General features: G+C 39.2%; 1 protein-coding gene across 2 annotated transcripts in view; it reads left to right on the forward strand.

The window, feature by feature from the left end:
• ktub (Tub domain-containing protein ktub) overlaps positions 1 to 19,356 on the forward strand; it is a 162,434-nt gene that overhangs the window by 16,866 nt on the left and 126,212 nt on the right. The window contains exon 3 of one of the 2 annotated variants that reach the window (XM_067144422.2): positions 12,803 to 12,916. The exons of the other annotated variant lie outside the window; for it this stretch is intronic. Within the exon in view, the coding sequence (XP_067000523.1) occupies positions 12,803 to 12,916 (114 nt within the window). The remainder of the gene's footprint in view (positions 1 to 12,802; positions 12,917 to 19,356) is intronic. 2 annotated transcript variants of the gene reach the window in all.

Raw genomic sequence — 19,356 nt, forward strand, 5'->3', positions numbered from 1 at the left:
GAGAAAATGGGTTAACAGAATTTAATGAAAATCGGTATATAGAGTCGGGGAATAAAAAGTCTAAGCTATAAACAATTTTATTCATCTTAGATGAAATTTCAGTTTAGGGGAAGGCGCCTGAAATTGAATTTTTAAATGCCTGTTTCATTGGTCCTATTGAAGAGTACTACATAACAAAGTTATAAAGAATACAATTTCCAATCATTTATGTTTTATTCAGTTTTACCGTGCTGACTATCGTAAGACTGGTGTTTCAGAGTCGGAAGAAAACTAAATGTGATGGCCTACAATATCGAAGGCGCATAACATTGATCAACAATAACATTACATTGACCATTGTTTGTTGTGAGGTTCTTTGTCTCTTATGCTGCCACTGAACTCCAACTCCGATAGACGGGATTAATCCTGCGTACCGAGTATAAAAGCCTGATTGAATACTGGCTGGAAATAGCTGGGGAGTTAGAAAACTTTCTTCTTTAGCATGCCATTCATCTGGTTCATACATTTTCTGATACTGCTGGTACGTTACACACTGGTTTATCATAGTATTCCAGCTATTCGATCCCTACTCTGACGCGTTGTTTTGAATGAGCCATGTGCACACTTAAGGCAGAGGCTCGCTTAGCAGTAGTAGTAGTAGTAGTATGACTTGGTCTAGAGTTACAATTTAGGCCTATTCCAAATTATAGCACCACAATACACTAAATAACTCAAAATCCAATCCTGAAAAGAGCCGCTTCTTAAGAAAAGTTTCTTCCTTTTCACCTTTATTAAATTCTACATTCATTTTATTCCCAATTAGGGCTGTCTGTGGCATGGTCAATCCAGCCCTGGAACTTTGGACTGTTAGATCGGCAGCGTAATACTGTTTGTTAAAAGTGAGAAAATATGTGTTTTTTTAATTTGATTATTTCATATGATAGCATTGCTTTTAATCGCGACATTTCTACTAGCGTCAGTGTACAGATCTGTGTTGATATCAGTTTGGAAAACCACTAAGAGGATGTAAAAAGGCAGGTGGAGAGTGAGTGTGAGCCATTATAATGAAAACTCCCCAGCTTGATTGTGACTGATGGTAGGCAAGATGGTCTACCATTACAAAGAAAATTCCCTAACCCAGTTTTCACATAAGAAAAGACGTTTGGTGACTTCCCCATCGCGTTTCTAGGGTAACATTAAGAGCTATGCAATTTAACACAATCTTGCTTGCGTGTGCACTACCTAACCTAGAATTCTGTATACAATGTAGAATTCCGTAGCTAAGCATGGGTACATCAGCTAGTCTATAAATGTAATCAATTTCGTGTACATGTCCATATTTTATCCTTTTTTATATTCGGACTAATTAAGTGATAGTATTGATTTTCATATTAATAATTGTTCATCAAGATTGAAGAGCCATATATAAACTGCATACAGAAATGAATGATTCCACTGTATATGTGTTCCTTTTGACTGAGTGTGTTTATAACTTTTGAAGATTCATGGTCCTAGTTGACTTTTTAATAAGACTTTTATTTCAACTTAAAGATTGCTATGTCCTTATATCAATCAATCAATCAATACTGATCTGCATTTAGGGCAGTCGCCCAGGTGGCAGATTCCCTATCTGTTGCTTTCCTAGCCTTTTCCTAAATGATTTCAAAGAAATTGGAAATTTATTGAACATCTCCCTTGGTAAGTTATTCCAATCCCTAACTCCCCTTCCTATAAATGAATATTTGCCCCAGTTTGTCCTCTTGAATTCCAACTTTATCTTCATATTCTATCTTGTCAAAAAAGTAGCTGAATATGAACGGTTTAGGGTCGGAACTAGTCCTAAAAGAATGAATGACAGTCATTATATTTCACTGTATTGATTAGTTGGATAATAAATCCTTTTAATAAGAAATAAGTCGTAGTTGGATAATAAATCCTTTTAATAAGAAATAAGTCGCTTCATCAAAATGGACTTAAAAAATGAAGTTCATTGCTTATACATTCCACTTAGTCGAGCAGCTCATCTCTTTTCTCCCAAGTCTTCCCAGCCCAAACTTTGCAACGTTTTCGTAATAGTATTTTTAACACGTCAGATATGCCTGATTGATTTTAAAGAAGATAAAGTTTTCTTATTCTCGAAACATGTGCTCCTGTATTAATAAGTGTTAGACAGTAAGTATGCTATTGTAATGTATTGATAAGGCAGATCCATAAAACATTATTAGTGGTTTAAGCCCACTAGAAAGTGCTTATGATTAGTTCTTTCTGAATGCTCGCTTTCGTTCCCAGTATCTCTTGAGTCCTGCTATTAGTTTTCCTTTCTTTCCTGTGAAAGAGGTTTGCAAGGTTTAACAACTTTTGATAGAGGAGTCCATGAATTTACACATTTACAAAATTTAGGGCGATCTGAGGCATCGCTATCAGAAATCCCAGCAGAAGCTAAATCCTTTTTTACTTCATTGAGCCACATTCTTCCAGTCTTGTAGCTTTTGATGAGTGAGAAGATATTCGTTAGCCTGCTGTTGTCCGTTCTCAGAAGGTGCCCGTAAAACTTCAGCCGCCTATTTCGCATGCTAGTGTTAGCTGTTTCCTGCAGTTCAGAGTTGGCTTTCAGCCGCCAAGTTTCATCCGGGAGCACTCTTGGCCCATGAATTTTCCGGACGATATGTCTTTCAATTTTTTCCAGGTTATCCATGGTGCCTTTCCTTTTCATCAGTAAGGTCTCCACAGCATATAAGAACTGGGATCTGTCAACAATTCTGTAATGGCATATTTTGGCTTTCTTTGAAATGTACTTCTTGTTGTGATGGTTTTGTGACAGTTGATATGCTGCATTGTGTTGGCACCTCTGTCTAAGATGGAGGTTCTGTCTCTACCATTGGAGTGGACCTATTCACCAAGATACCGGAATCAATTGACTTTTCCTATGTTTCCATGGATGGTCGTCAAAGGGGCTTTTCCAGGGTGATTATTCTCAAAGTACTTGGTCTTGTGGTATGATATTTGTACTCCTGTCTTCGCCGCTGTTTCGTGTAGGGATTGAACAGCAACTACAGGATCCTTAGAATTGTTGGTTAGCTTCACGATGTCATCTGCGAAGGCTAGGCTCCTGATCTCAGTCCTCCTTGTTCTAGCTCCAATGGTAATCGGTTTGATTCTGAGATGGCTCAGTGTAAGTTCCCAGGTCTTTATGACTTTGTGAGCACCAAATTGAAGAGAATAGGCAAGGGGTCATCTCCTTTTCTCACACCAGTTGTGATCATAAAACTCCGAGACAATTCTCCTCTGAATTTTACCTTGGAGGAGGTGTCTGTGAGAGTCCGTTCAGTGAGGGCACATGTGTTGTCATCCACTCCTCTTTCTCGCTGCACTTAGAAGTGTGTCTGGCGGTTAATAGTCATAAGCCTTTGTGAAGTCGACGAATACCACAGTGATGTTCACACCCCTCACATGTTTTAAGTGGAGTATAGTCTTCAGGTTGAAGGTCTGCTTGGTGCAGGACTGTGCTCACTGAAATCCTTCCTGATATTCACCAATTGTGTTACCACACTGACTTTCCACATTGTCCTGTAGAATCCTTGACAGAACTTTGTAGGCTATTGGAACAGCAATATTCCCCGGTAGTTGTTGACATCACTTCGGTCATCTTTCTTGTGCAGTGGGTGTATTACGAGCTGTCTTCCAGTCATCAGGTATCCTGCCAGTCTCCCAACAGTCAACCAGGATCTGGTGTATGACCGCTGCGATCGCAGTTCCTCCTGCTTTAAGTGCTTCCGCAATGATGCCGTCTTCCCCTGGTGCCTTGTTATTCTTGAGGCAGTTGGTGTTTGTTATTTGCTGAAGGGTGGTGGTTCAGATAGGAGGCAGACATGTACTGTGTCTACTACAGGTAGTCTTTCCTTGGGCTCTTGGCAGTTGAGTAACTGGTCTAAGTAGTCTGCTAGAAGTTGTGTGTCCCCACGCTTACAGGTAACCAACTTCCCTTCTGGGTTCTTAAGTGAAGGCATGGTGGATTACCATATAATCTTGAATACCACCCGCCACCAAATAAGACCCGCACCCTTATTTTGAAAGAACAAATTTTTAAAAAAAATGTGAAGTCAAAATTATTTACAATCATAACTAACACACATAAAATTATTAGAAAATACAAATAAAAGTAAACAAACATTACCAGAACAATATCCAGCGAGTTAATTCATCATCATCAGTACCAGCTTCGGAACTTTCATCATCATCGCCTTCCCACAAAATGTCGTCGTCGCTGCCATTCATAGCATTAGAAATGCTACATTTCCCGAAGCTCTTCCGTATGAGCTCTCCAGGAATACGATTCCATGCCGTCAAAATCCACGAACACAGCAGCTGAACTTCCGGGCGCTGAATGCGACCAGTTGGTATCAGTATGTCATTATCAGCCGCCATCAGTTCTGTATAGAGCTTTTTCAAGAAAGTTATAGGAAATTTTTTTTTGCTAGTTGCTTTACGTCGCACCGACACAGATAGGTCTTATGGCGACGATGGGACAGGAAAGGGCTAGGAGTGTTAAGGAAGCGGCCGTGGCCTTAACCTGGTGTGAAAATGGGAAACCACGGAAAACCATTTTCAGGGCTGCCGACAGTGGGGTTCAAACCTACTATCTCCCGAATACTGAATACAGGCCGCACTTAAGCGACTGCAGCTATCGAGCTCGGTTTATAGGAAATTACCCTACTCACAAAAGAGCCAATCCCAACGGCAAAAGGCTGGTGTCCATTTGCAAAAATCATAACCTGCAGGTCATGTTGACGCACTTTCGTCATCTACCCAGAAAGCATATTACTTTGTGATCTCCCGTCCAAACTCAGAGAGTTACAAATAGATCGTGTTGCAATCTCCAGGAGAAACAGCCCCGAGATTATGAATGTCAAAGTAAAGAAAGGCATCAATGTGGCTCAGAACACTATATGTCTCTGATCAAATTCAAACCAATTCCTGTAGACACAAGGAAAACAACCAAAGAGATCACACGCTTCGACAACGATACACTTGGGCAAAGGTTTGAGGAGTTCCAAGAGAAGGCTAGACCAAATTACTGTGACTTTAACACCACCAAAAGTCTCCTTGTTGAGGCCGCCAAAGATGTTGCCGAAATCAAGAGAAGCGAAAAGCATGCCTGGTGGAATGATACCTGTGAATCAGTCCTCAAAGAAAGACTCAATGCATGGAAACAGTACTACTCTACAAAATCAGAAACTGATTGGGAAACCTATAAAACCCAAGTGCCCAAGCAGCTAGGGTATTCAGAACTGAGAAACGTAAATACAAAAATCTCTCATTGAAAAGATAGACCAAAACTTTAGGCAGACTGAAAGCAGAGAGTATTACAGAGCCTTCAAACGCAAACTCATTGGCTATATACCAACATCTCTATGCTTTGAGCGAAAGGATGGCACACTGGCGATGTCAAATGAAGAAAATTGTAGCATTCTGGCAGACTACTTCAAGAATTTACTTAATTGCTCTAAACTGCAAAGCCCCATTGAGACCAAGGAACCCTTACTCAGGTACCCAGATTGCAGACCCCCCCGACAGAGATGAAATCAAGTGCCACATTGCCCGTCTCAAAAACAACAAAGCACCAGGGAAGACTCCCTTGGTAGCAGAACTATGAAAATATGCCCCAGAGGATCACTTGAAATCTTGCAAAAGCAAATAGAAGAAATTTGGAACAAGGAGACCCTACCCAAAGATTGAAAATTAGCTTTGATCCATCCATTACACAAAAAAGGCAGCATCAAGCAATTTCCTTTAACATTTCAACTTGAATTCTAGCGGTTTCCACGTCGTTTGAGAGAACGGCAATGTCATCGGCTGATTATTATTTTTGTTTTCTTGTTTACCCTATACTCTTTGTTCTCGTCGGTATGCGGACAGTGCAATATTTGAATACGAAGAGCAGCAAACAATCACCAACAGTCCAAATACTGTCAACTATTTGTCCAGTAATAATAATGGTGTGTGGTCTCCGAAGAGGCCTGGTGCAGTTCTTTCGAGTTGATGCCTTATAGGCATCCTGCGTGTCTATGAGGATGGGACCCTACCTGTGATGAATTGTAATGACGATGACAGTACACACACACACAGCCTCCGACCCGGCTGGAAATCAAACCTGGACCAAAGACCAGCACACTAACATTTAACCATGGAGCCAGGCATTTCTCCATTGAAATACCATAAATTCTCGTGAGCTTATTTCTCTTTTAAAACAAAAGGGCATGAGTATCATGTTATTTAATTTTAAAAATGAGTACCCTCATGTTAGTTTTAATACCTGTATGAAATATCATGTCTGTTGCCTGCTCGAGTGTTAAAGCTGTGAAAGATAAAATTTCTTATAATAACAGTATTTATAAGTATTCTACCAATCAACCTACATATGTTTAAACAAAAAATTAATATTATTTCCTATTTCCCCAGCCTAAATTCAAAACAAAGTAAACCTGGTCTACTTAATGTAGAACGTGTACCCTACAAACACCAACTGAACTACTTGATATAAAATTTTAATAAATATTGCTAATCTCAATTTCTTCCAACAAGCACTGAACAGTAGCACTACATGGATCACATACACACAAACTTAACCAAATTTCAATAGGTTTTAACAACTTTATCACTGCAAAAAGACAAGAATGATGTCACCATAGCATGACTTAACGGACGGTTACCCCTAAACAAGCCAGCAGGCTGATGCCAGTGATGGCACATTGCACTCCTAGCTGGGCTATTGGAGAGAGGAGGTACAAAAGTAGTACTTCATGAAGATAAGTTCTAACACTTTAACAACTATTAAAAGAGGTGTTTACAGAATGTAATATATGAAGGGAGTTCAATATATAATGCAACACTTTTTTTTTCTCTAAAAGTACGTTGGTTTTATTGAGGATTCAAATACATCATGTTATTCCCTAATCCTTTTGCTACATAACCCTGTTTTTCAACATAACCTCCATTCAATGCTATGGCCTTACGCCACCGTAATGTGAGGGCCTGTATGCCTGCATAGTAACATTAGACTGATATAGACGATAGACGTTGATTCCCACAGGGAACCTGAAATATTTGTCCCGAATGAGTGAATTTATAATACCAGTGTAGTTGGTCCGTTATTGGATATTATAAATTTTCCAGCTCACTCATTCCTCGTTGGCAGCGTTTTGCAGTGTGAAGGCCACGGCCATGCACTAGCCATGCGTCTTGGTAGGTGTACTGTTTACCAACTGATAAGCCCAACTTAGCATACTGGGGTGAAACTCTGGCAACTAGGAATGAGTTAGCTGGAAAAGTTATAATTTCCAATAACGGACTAACTATATTGGAATTACAACTCGACTGGTCGATGCCGGAGCCAACGTCGTGCTACATCGATAACTTCCCCATTATCCACGTAGTGCTTCTCATGGTGTGCATTCTTCATTGGGCCAAAAAGATGGAAGTCGGAAGACGCCAAGATCTGGGCTGTAGGGTGCATGAGGAAGAATAGCCCACTGAAGTTTTGTGAACTCCTGTCGGGTGAGCAGACTTGTGTGAAATCTTGCGTTGTCTTGGAGAAGGAGAAGTTTAATTGCAGTTTTGTGTCTGCGAGCACGCTGAAGTTGTTTCTTCAATTTCCTGTGAGGTGTTTGACTGTGATCCATCGATCACCTCGAATAAGGGTGTTCGCATGTTCCAACTTTGCAGGCGTTACGACTGTGTGCGGCACGCGGGAGATCAGATAAGTTTTTCAACCTTGTTGTGATGATGAAACACTCCTCGTCCAATGACTCACCGTGCTTTTGTCCACTTTTGTCAAGTGCCTATGAATATTAGTGATGCCCTGATTTTCCTCCAAGAAAAACCCTCAAAACTGCTCTCTGTTTGGTACACACATCTGATACAGGCACCAGTTTGAAGGCTAGTGATAGCGCTGCCACGTATTGGAAATTAATGAAACTCTATGAGACCAAGCTGGAATATTCAAAGCTGTCCCAAACAAAATTCCAACTTTTTAAAACCAAAATTGGTGGAGAAATAAAATGTGTTGCATTATATATTGAACACCCCTCATAAATGTTTTTACACTTCTTAATAATATTAATCGATTCATAATATCTAAAATAATAATAATCAAGAGTGTGATGTGATAGAATCTGATGATGGTCTTTCAAGAACGAAACATGTCTTTCTGTTAATGATACCTTTTCAGGTATTTTAAAATTTTATTTTGTCCTTTATTAGTTTTGACAGACTGAAGTGTTTCACAGTTAAAGACAAACTAAGTCGAAACTGAAGAGAAATGGCTTACACTATAACAAAAAATGTATGGTGGTATGACATTTTTAGCCCAGAAACTCTCTGTTACCCATCTTGTTAAGACAGCTTATTGTTTGATGTCAAAATAGTGGATAAGATAAAATTTAGGAACCTTATTATTTCCTGCAGTTTATGTTAACATGGCTGGATCGATAAAAGTTGGGGTTAAGTGCCTTTGTCGTTTCAGTTATTTGGAGAGGGTCCACAAATCATGTAGCCCTAGATAACTGCTATTTATGTATGGTCCCTCCTGCTTAGCATTCTGTATGAATAACTGCTGTTTCTGCATTGTACCTGTTACTAAGCATGATGTATGGAGAAAGAAGTTTAGTATTAAATACACCAACATATCTTCAGGTTTGACCAGGACCACATAGGGTATTTCACCACCGGGAGAATAAAGTCTTCACAATACACCACCCTACCAACCACTGCAGAATCTCATAATAGTAGATTCATCTCCCCCCACATTGGATTGACATTGGGCATGTGAAGTTTTGCCCTGATGAAGGCCAATGCAATTTGGCTGAAAGCTTGGCTTTATTATTAATAAATATCCTATATATATATAGTGGCTTTAATCCAGTTCATTTATTTCTATATGTTAATACAATGACCCACGAAAACTTATGTTTATTATCTATGTTATCTATGTTTACAGTGTTAAATTTGCCAAATTCATGTCCTAGCTTTCAAAAACTATTGCACAGAAATCAGTTAGTTACCACCCTGAAAGAATGAAGCTTTGTGGGTACTTTAACAGGTTCTTTTTTTTTTTACAAATATTCACCCACAAGTAAATTTTTGAGGACATTTTTTCTAAGAAGTTTTTTAAAAATTGCATTTCCATAATATTGAAAACATGTAAGACAAGTGATAAAACTTGTCACTATAGTTTCAACCCTGAGAAGACATGTGTTGCGAGTTTCATGTTCCTAGCCCTTGTGAACTCTGTGCAGCTATGCTAGGGCACACATTTACTCGGCAGATCAAGGCCGGCCTTGAGACGTTTGCATGAGGCAGGGTTGCAGTCCTGTCGAGCAGCTAAGGAAGCTTACTGATGAGCAGAGGGTTTGCCTCTGCTGAGGAAAGCTTGCTGTGTGATTGATTGAATGACTTATTCTCCAATGAGAGCACATTTTCTTCGGCAAACAATGGATCCATACGTATGTTTCGCCCTTTTGGCACCTGACACAATCCAGCATATGTGGCCGAACATCGGCATTCTGGCTATGTTAGGTGTTGGAGTTGGACTAGTTCTCGTGGGATAGGAATGTTGCACAGAACCAAACAATGTCTCCTTCTGGTCCTTTCTGGTGACCTGTCTCCAATTAACACATCTTGCTTAGTTCATGAATGTTTCGCTGTGCAAGGTCACGACAAGCTTATCAACTGGCTTTCTAGGGAGGCAAACATGAATCACATGGAGCACAAATGGGCTAACACAAGAGAGTAGTGGTAGATACCTGGCCTGATCCCACAACAAAACAAACAACACTCTTTGGGATGATGTCAGTGTGGCCAGGGACCAGGTGACAACAATACATATACTTCCACCCTCATCAATTCCATGGCCATACGTGTCAAAGAGGTCAAGCACAACAGTGGTGAGTGGTCCTCTCGGCCCTTTTCAAAGCCACAAATAAGTCCACTTACTGTCAATAATGGCATGATAAAACAAAGGAACTTATGTGGATCATCGTATAAATGAGTATAGGCATAAACGTAATAATATTTTGACCCCACCAAGACTCAAACTCTTGATACCAGAGGTGAGCGGTAGAACTCTCAATTTAGCACACGCAGCTTCCGCTTTGACTGACAGACCCTGCACGTTCGGAGCCTCTTCACGAAACTATAATACATTATGACTAATGTGGCCACTGGACGGATATGTAATGTCTCAGGCTGAGAGATGTAACAAGCCATGTCGCATGGCCGTATAAGGACAACAAAATAGGCCATGTCTCATGTCCTATCATCCCACCTGTACATGTTGTGGGCAAACATACCTTCCAGAGAATGCTCGCTTTCCATGTTGGCAAGTGTACATACAGATGTTATGTACAGAACTAAAATGGCACAACAGGAACTTTTACTAGATGGTAGCGTCAGTTCCAAAGTAAGTACTTAAGTCAACAGCGTAAGGTGACTTGTGATGATAGCTCAATGGTACCCTTGCAATGAAAAGGTTACTAGTCTGTTTCTTGGTTGTGCCAAGTTCTATCCTTAACCTTTTAAGTGCTGATTTACCAGTTAGCTGTTTGGTACCTCAGTGCTCACTTTTTCATTTGTATGTAAAAAAAAAATTGTGGAAGCATCAATTCTTAACTTATCAGTTGGGTGATTAGCTTATAATGTTTATAAATGTTGGTTCTTTATAAATCTAAATGCAAATGGAAAATCCTACACTCATGTTCAATATTATTTTGAGAGAAAAAATTGCACTTTTGTGCCAATGCGTACATTATCTTTATATAAAATAAAGAGCCCAAAATAATATTATTTCCTAAAATCTGTAGGCAACTAATATATGTAACTTCTTAGAAGTACATAAGTTGATATTTAAATGTTTTCTACTGGTTGTTTGTGATGCCGATTTGTTCAACTATCTGCACCATCTCCACTGGCAAAAAAGTTTTTTAAAAATCGATGATTTTCGGGTTGTCATCAAACACTACTTGGCCTTCAGAGTCTGTCACAGTCGCTTGAAAGTCTGGTGGAGAAAAGTAATCCCTCCGCCACAAAAATAGTGATAAAATAGCTTTTGTACTCAACGTGTTTTTCTTCTTTCGTTTAGGAGGAGGTTCTGTTTCTCTCTCACCATACAATATTTTCGGTACACTCTGTATCACTCCCACTTTCAAAAACGCTTAACAATTCATTAAAATCATCATTTCCATCATCACTTTCCTCTGTGGTTAATAACTGAAAGTTTCTTTGATCCAAAAATAACATCGCTGCAAGAGCAACTACTGTAGATTGTTGTTCCGCCATGTTTCTTTACATCACAGATGAACTCCACAGACGTCTACAAAAAGCTCTGTAAGTTACTTCCCGAAGCTATAATCTGTGATCAATTGGTTCTACATAATGCCAAACAGATGGCAGAACATGTCAAGAGATCAAATTGGCAATCGAGAGTGAACCGGGAAACTAAAAAAAATATTGAAGTTCTTGCGCATCCTCTACAGACGGGCGTAGCAGTGCTGGACCGGCCGCTTCAGCCCGTCTAAAGGCGGGCGTAGCACTCATTGGGTTAATACATGTGAGCAACAACATGATATACCCTACTCAGGCTGTTAACTAAAAATATCCCTGTGAGGTTACTATAGTAGTGTCAAAACTCCAATATTCTATATGGAATTAGTGTTCCATAGCTAAGGCTGCGAATGCTATCTGTACACCTGAACAACTGAAGTTTAATTTGCTATTTTTATATTTACCTTTTGTGCATTTAACTCTTAAAATGTGAGTTGTGGTTATAATACAAATAAAATGCATACAAAGCACTTTATTCAAACCATTGCTTTATCTTTATCATCTCTCTTAAAAAGGCCTAGATAAGTACAAAATTTTCACTTTTTCCTCATCTATAGTAGTACTTTGCACGAACCATTGCTGACTGGTTATTGATAGCGCAACCCAGCTATACCTGAGCTTAAATACTGGGTTCCAAGAAATTGTGTTAAGCCATTTTCCTGTGATGTCAAAATAAATAGTCAGACAAAAATTGTGTTAAACCTACACTTGACTTTTGTACACATAATTCAAGATACCATAAAAGCATTGTATGAGGCAAAATTGGAAGTGAACAGACAAAATTATAAATTTATTGATATGGATATAATGTTATTTTATATAACATGAAGATCCATAGTAGGCTTATCTGGTTTATGCCTATTTGTTCTTTATTTGAGAAAAATCTCTAAATCTCTTCTAATTTGGTATTTAAACATGCAATTCATCTTTATCAGATAGTATAGCATATTGCAGCATTCACTACCAGCAGGGATTTGCTTTGTTTTATTCTATGGACATATCACCTCTCAGTGAAGAAGAGAGATTGACTATCTACACAGATACCAATTATATTTTCTCCCTAAAGCAGTATTTAAACTTATCAGCTCTATGTTAGAGAAACAGGAGATAGGTATTTTGTGGAGACCATTATATTGTGACAATATATTAAGGTGAACAGTGCATGGTTTGGAGCAGAAGAAAGTGTTTTAGTAAACAGTTTTTCTGCTGTGGTGTAGCACTGTAGCATCAGTTGTGTCTGATTATATTGCCTACTTCTGTGATTCCTACTTGTTTAGTCTTCTACCAGATTCCTGTTGCCTCTCAATGCTCCTTTGTGTAAATTTGACAGTTTGCCTGTGCTTACCAAGCCATCCTCCCTCCTTTCTTTTCATCCTGGTTTTCTGACCATGTGCAAGATGTAACAGTTGTAATTTATAGAAGGATTATTCTTCATGTACATTTTTAGGTTATGATGGTCCATTGCAGTTCACCATGTCACCAGGCAATCCAGATTCAGTGATTTCTTTACAGCCTACGAATAGTGTGTCTAGCTCTGAATCTCGGCCACAAGATGAAGAAGGTAAACATGATCTTAAAATTGTTGCATGCGCCCTAAATCTCGGACTTTGTACTATAGCCTTGAAGAACTGAAATTATATACCCACTAGCGTCAGAAAGTGTAAAATCAGCTCTGAAATTCTCTGTATATTCTTAGAACTGATACTTAAATCTGGGGAACCGAGCAGATGGCCATGTGTGTTAACTTGTTACAGCTGTGGAGCCAAGCTCTTCATTTAGGAGATGCATGGATTTGAACCCCACTATTGGCTGTCTTGAGAATGGTATTCTGTATTTTCACTTCCAGGCAAATGTCGGGACAGTTCCTATTCATAGGCCCAGCCAGTTCCTTCCACCTCCTTACCCAGTTTCATTCACCATCATTCATTTCATTTTCATTAGCCCCTCAACTGAGGTTGGCATCATGAAGGGTATCTGGCTGTAAAAACATGCCATACAAATTGATCTCACCTCATCCCTAATCAAGATATGGGATTAAGGTTTAGGCATACATGTAGGTATCCAGAAAGTGTTACTTAAGCCTGTGTGCACCAAATGTCAGCCTGGATTCTGTTACATTGCCATATCAAAGAATTTATGAACCCTAAAAGACACTGCTGTCTTTGTTGTTGAAGTCATCTATTATTAATTATTGTTAACTATTATACAAACTATTTTTTCCTCCTTTTTTAATGAATCTGTTGGTTTTTAGACTGTTTTCCAACACTGACTTTCATCTGTACTGTACCAGTTATTGGTTTTTAGACTCTTTTCCAACACTGACTTTCATCTGTACTGCACCAGTTATTTCAAGATTGAAACTCACTGCTGAAATGGGAAGAAAAGTTAAGAAGAGCATGGTATGGCATGTGCCTACAAGACAGTTGGTTGGTCAACCCGGCAGTTTGCTGCAGTATTAGGGATTTCTAAATTTAGCATTTGCTCTCCTTTGTAGGACATCTGCACAGAAATCAACAGAACTAGAGAACAACCAGAGTTAATGTCAACTGTGAAGTATTGTTCCCAGGATGTTTGGTTTTTGGATGTTTATCTGCCAAAATGCCTTTGTTATCACATAGGTATAAATCTCGGAGACTTCAGTGGAGCAGACAGTGCAAGGATTGAACCATTTACCATAAAAATGTGTGTTGTGGACTGGTGAATCAAAGTTTGAGAAGTTTGGATCAAGTCATCATCAGTATGTCCACCATTGTCCAGTAGAAAGAATGCTAGAAGGCTGCCAAACAACACCAACTGTGAAGCATGAGGGTGGTAATGTTATGATTTAGGGTTGTTAAGGTAACAAAAAGGTGAGAGGCTTGTGAGAGTGGAAGGTATCATGAGGAAGGAGCAGTACAATCACATTCTGTCAAGCAGTGCAGGTACCATCTGGAACTCAACTTGTTGGAAGAGGGTTTGTTCTGCAGCAGGACAACAGCCAGAAACACACATAAAAGTTGTGCTGGAAGTAAGAAAGAATCATCAGGAATACTACAAGTAATGACCTTGCCACCTTGCCCCACTCCCCACCCTTCATTCACCCATTGAGTTGTTGTGGGATGAACTCGACCATAAAGCAAAGCAGTCAACCAGTCCGTTGCTACTCATCTACATTTAGGCTCTCGCCCAGGTGACAGATTCCCTGTTCAGTTGTTTACCTAGTACTTAGATGGTTTCAAAGAAGTTTATTGAACATCACCCTTGGTAAATTATTCCAATTTCTCTTCTTAAACAAATATTTGTCCCAATTTTGTCCTCTTGAATTCCAACTTTATCTTCATACATTCCTACATTTCAAAACTCCATTTGAGCTTATTAGTCTAAGCGTCATTTGACGCTACCTCTCCGCGTTGTACTCGGACATATGGACAGAAGATAAATCAGTGACCATGATGATGCTCATCATCATTTTCCAGCTCCAGTTTCCCGGGTGTGGTATACAGTCGCTCACCACTTCTTCCTGTCGAAGTATAGTTTCTGTTCCTCTATGTCCTCCCACTTTGCATTACTCTTGCTGACCTCCGATTTCACTGTGTCTATCCATGGCTATGCTCAGTGAACACAAAATCTTTCATCATTGCCCATCATCGTGAGCTTTCATATTTCTTCATGGATTCATCTCTTCTCTGCAGGGTGTAGGTATCAAATAATTTGTGGTATGGGCGCAATGAATTTAACTAAGAAGTTAACTAATTAAATAAAACATGATTTTTTGCTTTACTAAAACAAAATTAAAATAATCATATCAAGTACTGAAATAATAATGGCAGGATAATTATAAATTAATAACCCTTCTTAATTAAGATTAAATGACAAATTGAGATATAAATAAGAAAATATAAGACATGACTAGGATTCGCAGTACAGTGTGTGTAGCATTTTCCATCTTTAACAATTTGAAAATTACAAACAGAAATAATGAATTAATACAAAATTTGTAGTATAATTTAAACTAGTCACGGATATCTTTTTATTTCCGATATTCTTGCTTATATTTGTTTCTCCGTTATTTGCATCAATAGTATTAACAAATAGCTATGAATTATCCCTGATTTTTCTTTATATATTAAAAAATACTCCTTCTTGATGTAATATTAATGATATCAGTTAATTGCATTTCATATCTTATACTTCAATTAAGTTGAAGATATAATGCCCATGTTCACTGAACAGCTTCATATCAGTTAAAGTAAATAATTCCAACCCATTAATAGATAAATAAACTTTCAACGTCGTGATGTAGAATTATATGAAATTGACACAGTGAACAAGAGATATGAAACAAATGCCCTGAAAATAGACATGAAATACAACAAATAATCTGTTACACTGATTTATCTACAGTCTACAATTATTACTTCAAACAATTTCCATTTTAACCATTAATTCAAACACTTACTATTAAAAGTCTTCAAGTGACATTAAAAGGATTACAAGTTGAAGTCATTCGGATGATTAAGCAGAAATAATTAATAATAATGTGTTCGTTTACGTCCCACTAATTACTTTTTTATGGGTTTTGGGGCCGCCGAGGCCCCGGCATTTTTTCCTACAAGAGTTCTTTTACATGCCAGTAAATTTACCATCACAAGGCTGGCGCATTTGATCTCTTTCAAATACCACCGGACTGAGCCAAGATCGAACCTGCCAAGTTGGGGTCAGAAGGCCTGCGCCTCAACCGTCTGAGCCATTTGGCCCAGCCAGAAACAATGATTACTCAAAATAATCTAGGAGTACCTCTTAGACAATATCCAGTTACGAATATTTCGGATCTCAACTAGAAATTATGTATATACCGGGCTTGCAATTATGATTCAATATTATTAATGACTCATGTTATGACCATATAATACTTTCATGTTCGGTCGTTTTATATATACTCTTTCATATCTGAATGTTTACGTAGCAAAGGCTGCTTTATTTAAATCTTTCAAGAAATTATGTACAGTAGGCCTACTCATTTTACATGTGACAGTCCTACCCATAATTCATCAACGCTTATATATCAAGGCATATAATCTGTTAAATTCATCATAAAATTGCTTCTATTCACTTAAATCCATGTGGGGTTCAATAGACTTATCGACTTGTCACTACACATTGACTTGCTAGCTACAGTAAGCATAACATTAAATAGAACTGCATTTTATTCTACTCGGCACTTTACACTGTTTTACCTACAGTTCATTCTATAGATAACATTGCATAGAAAGACACTCAGTGTATTTGTTTACCATCTTTATCCTAAGTGTCAGCCATCTTGTGATATTTACCATCAGTGCCATGGAAATTATAAAGAAGATGGGCACTCTGCATGCTTTCATCGGCGTTGCCTAGTGTGGCGAGGTCTACTAGCTTGGAATTGTGCTGCCCTCTAGGTTCCTGTACCGGAAAGATGACGTGGTTTCACCATACCAGCCCTCTACAGAATTGAGGTAGTCTAAGCTGAAAGTAGTCCGGAAACCAAACTCTTCGGCCAGAGTGAGTTGTGAATTTGTAGGTCCCAAGTCGCAGGATGGTGGAGCACTTTTAGGTGCCAGTGATGCTGCGGCTGTGTCATTGTGGAGAGTGTTCTCTGGGCTGATACGATGATCCTGAGTGGCATTTTGTCCAGTTAAGGGTGTGTTATCAGCCAGGAGGAAAGTAGGTTTTATCCAATCAATGCTGATCTGGACAGGCTTGCCTCTTATCTGCTCAGTCAGTATTCTATCACTTCGATCTAACATTCGATGTGGGCCAGTGTATGGCAGCGGTTGGGTGGCGCAGACTGTGTCATCATGTAGGTAGATCTGAGTACAAGTGTTCAAGTCCCTGAAGATGAAGGTGGAGTGTTGATCATGTTGTGATGCTGACAAAGGACGCAGTCAACTCATTTGTTGGTGGAGTCTGACTATGAAGTTTGAAGTGTCCTCGAGGTGGTTGTCTGTTGTGGCACAGAACATTTCTCCTGGAAGTCGAATTTATTCTCCGTAGACTAGCTCTGCCAAGGAAGCACAAAGATCTTTTTTATGCGCACTTCAGATATCAAGGTAGACAATTCATAAGGCTTGCAGCCAAGACACATCAGGATGGCACATGATGGCATCTTCTTCATGCGCAGTTCGGATACCAAGCTAGACAATTCGTAAGGCTTGCAGCCAAGACACATCGGGATGGCACATGATGGCTGCCTCGAGTTAATGGTGGAAACGTTCTACCATGCCATTGGCGCAAGTTTGCCAGCTGGTTCTTTGGGAACGTGAGGTTCCGGTGAGAATCCCGAAATTTCGGAACAACTGAGATTCGAACTGTCTGCCTTGGTCGGTCGTGATACGATGTGGTGATCCAAAGCGAGATATCCAGCATGCTACAAAGTCTTCAGCGACATCTTTGGCTGTGATGCGTTCCAACGGGTGAATCGGTCCACTGCTGTCAGACATTATTGGTAATTTCCAGCAGGAGAGAGTGGGCCGATGATATCCAGATGGACATGTTGGAAGGGAGCAGATGGTTGAGTAAAGTTGCCAATTAGAGCATTGATATGGTGCGTGACCTTCGAGCGTTAACATGCCTGGTAGGCTCGTGCCCATGCCCGGCAGTCTTTTTGCATGTGAAACCATACGAAGCGTTCTGATGCTAAACGAGCGGTCACTCTGGCACCAGGATGAGTTAGACCGTGAAGAGAGTCAAAACCTTGTCTGCGAAAAGATGCAGTGATAAACTGTCTGGTTCGACATGTTGGAAGTGTCGCAGAACAAAGTGATGTTGGTTCCTGGTAACCGGACTTGCTGCAACCGAAGTGCTGATTATCGGTTCAACAGATCAAGGAGTTCTGCATCCCCTTCTTGTGATTGTACCAAAGCGCAGATGTCCAAGGTGCTACTGGCAATTCTGTTGATGCAAGACAGTGCATTTGCAACTACATTGGAGGAGCCTTCAGTATGCTGAATATCCATTGTGAACTGAGCGATGAACTATAACTGGCTCAACTGCACAGGTAGAAGTTTGTTGCAACGTTGCTGGAAGGCGTAAGTCAGGGGTCAGTGGTCTGTATAATTGTTAACTGCTGGGCTTCCAAAACATATCTGCACTGCTTCATAAATCAAGAATCTTTATTAGCCATTGACCATATACAATGAAATAGGCTTCGTCAACTGATAATAATTTAGTACTTAATATTAACAAGGCTAAATGATTTAAAGATAAAAACTTCATTATTCCGTATTGAAATTATTGATGTTAAAAATTAAATAATTGTAAAGGAGGTTCAACCTATTCAATACTTAAAAGAAAGAAATGCAGTAATCACATTCCTATTTAAATGGGACCGGTTTCGACCTTAGTCCAGGTCATCATCAGCCATAAAAACATGTACAATGTTTATGAATATTGGAGGTCAGTTTCACACTCTGATAGGCACAAAGACACGACACCACATTCTGTCATGCACAAAGTCACAACACTATCAACTAATATACGAAGATCAAAAATAACTTGAAGTCGCAGACGAATAGATTTGTAGTAGAAAGCCGCCAGCTCCTGGTGATCAGCGCAGCACATTCAAGGTCATGCGCTGCGGTCGAACGCCAAAGTAGAGTGGAGAATGTTTTGAAGGTCTAGAATTTGTCACAGTTGCGGGAAGTTAAGTACGTATATAAAAATATACGACGCAAATCAGTATAATTGAATGAGTACTTGTACTCCTGCTAAGTTCTTGGAAAACAGTTGACTTGAAAAAACAATTGTAGAGAGAAGAAAAAATGTAGTAAAAAGCGCAATATCGGAAAACAAATGAAAACTCATATGCACAGTGCGCTATTTTTAAATGAAAAATTTTTAGGTTATGATTGAAGTAGTCGAAGTTGGCGCAAGACAAGAGTTAAAATTTGAAAGAGGAGAACCGAAATGAAGGTCGTGGTTTTTTTTTTTTTTTTTTAAATAGAGAAGGAAGAATAAATTAAACGAGGAAGAGTGATAGTGAAA

Source organism: Anabrus simplex, chromosome 3 (genome assembly GCF_040414725.1).
Source record: "Anabrus simplex isolate iqAnaSimp1 chromosome 3, ASM4041472v1, whole genome shotgun sequence".
Classification (NCBI taxonomy): domain Eukaryota; kingdom Metazoa; phylum Arthropoda; class Insecta; order Orthoptera; family Tettigoniidae; genus Anabrus; species Anabrus simplex.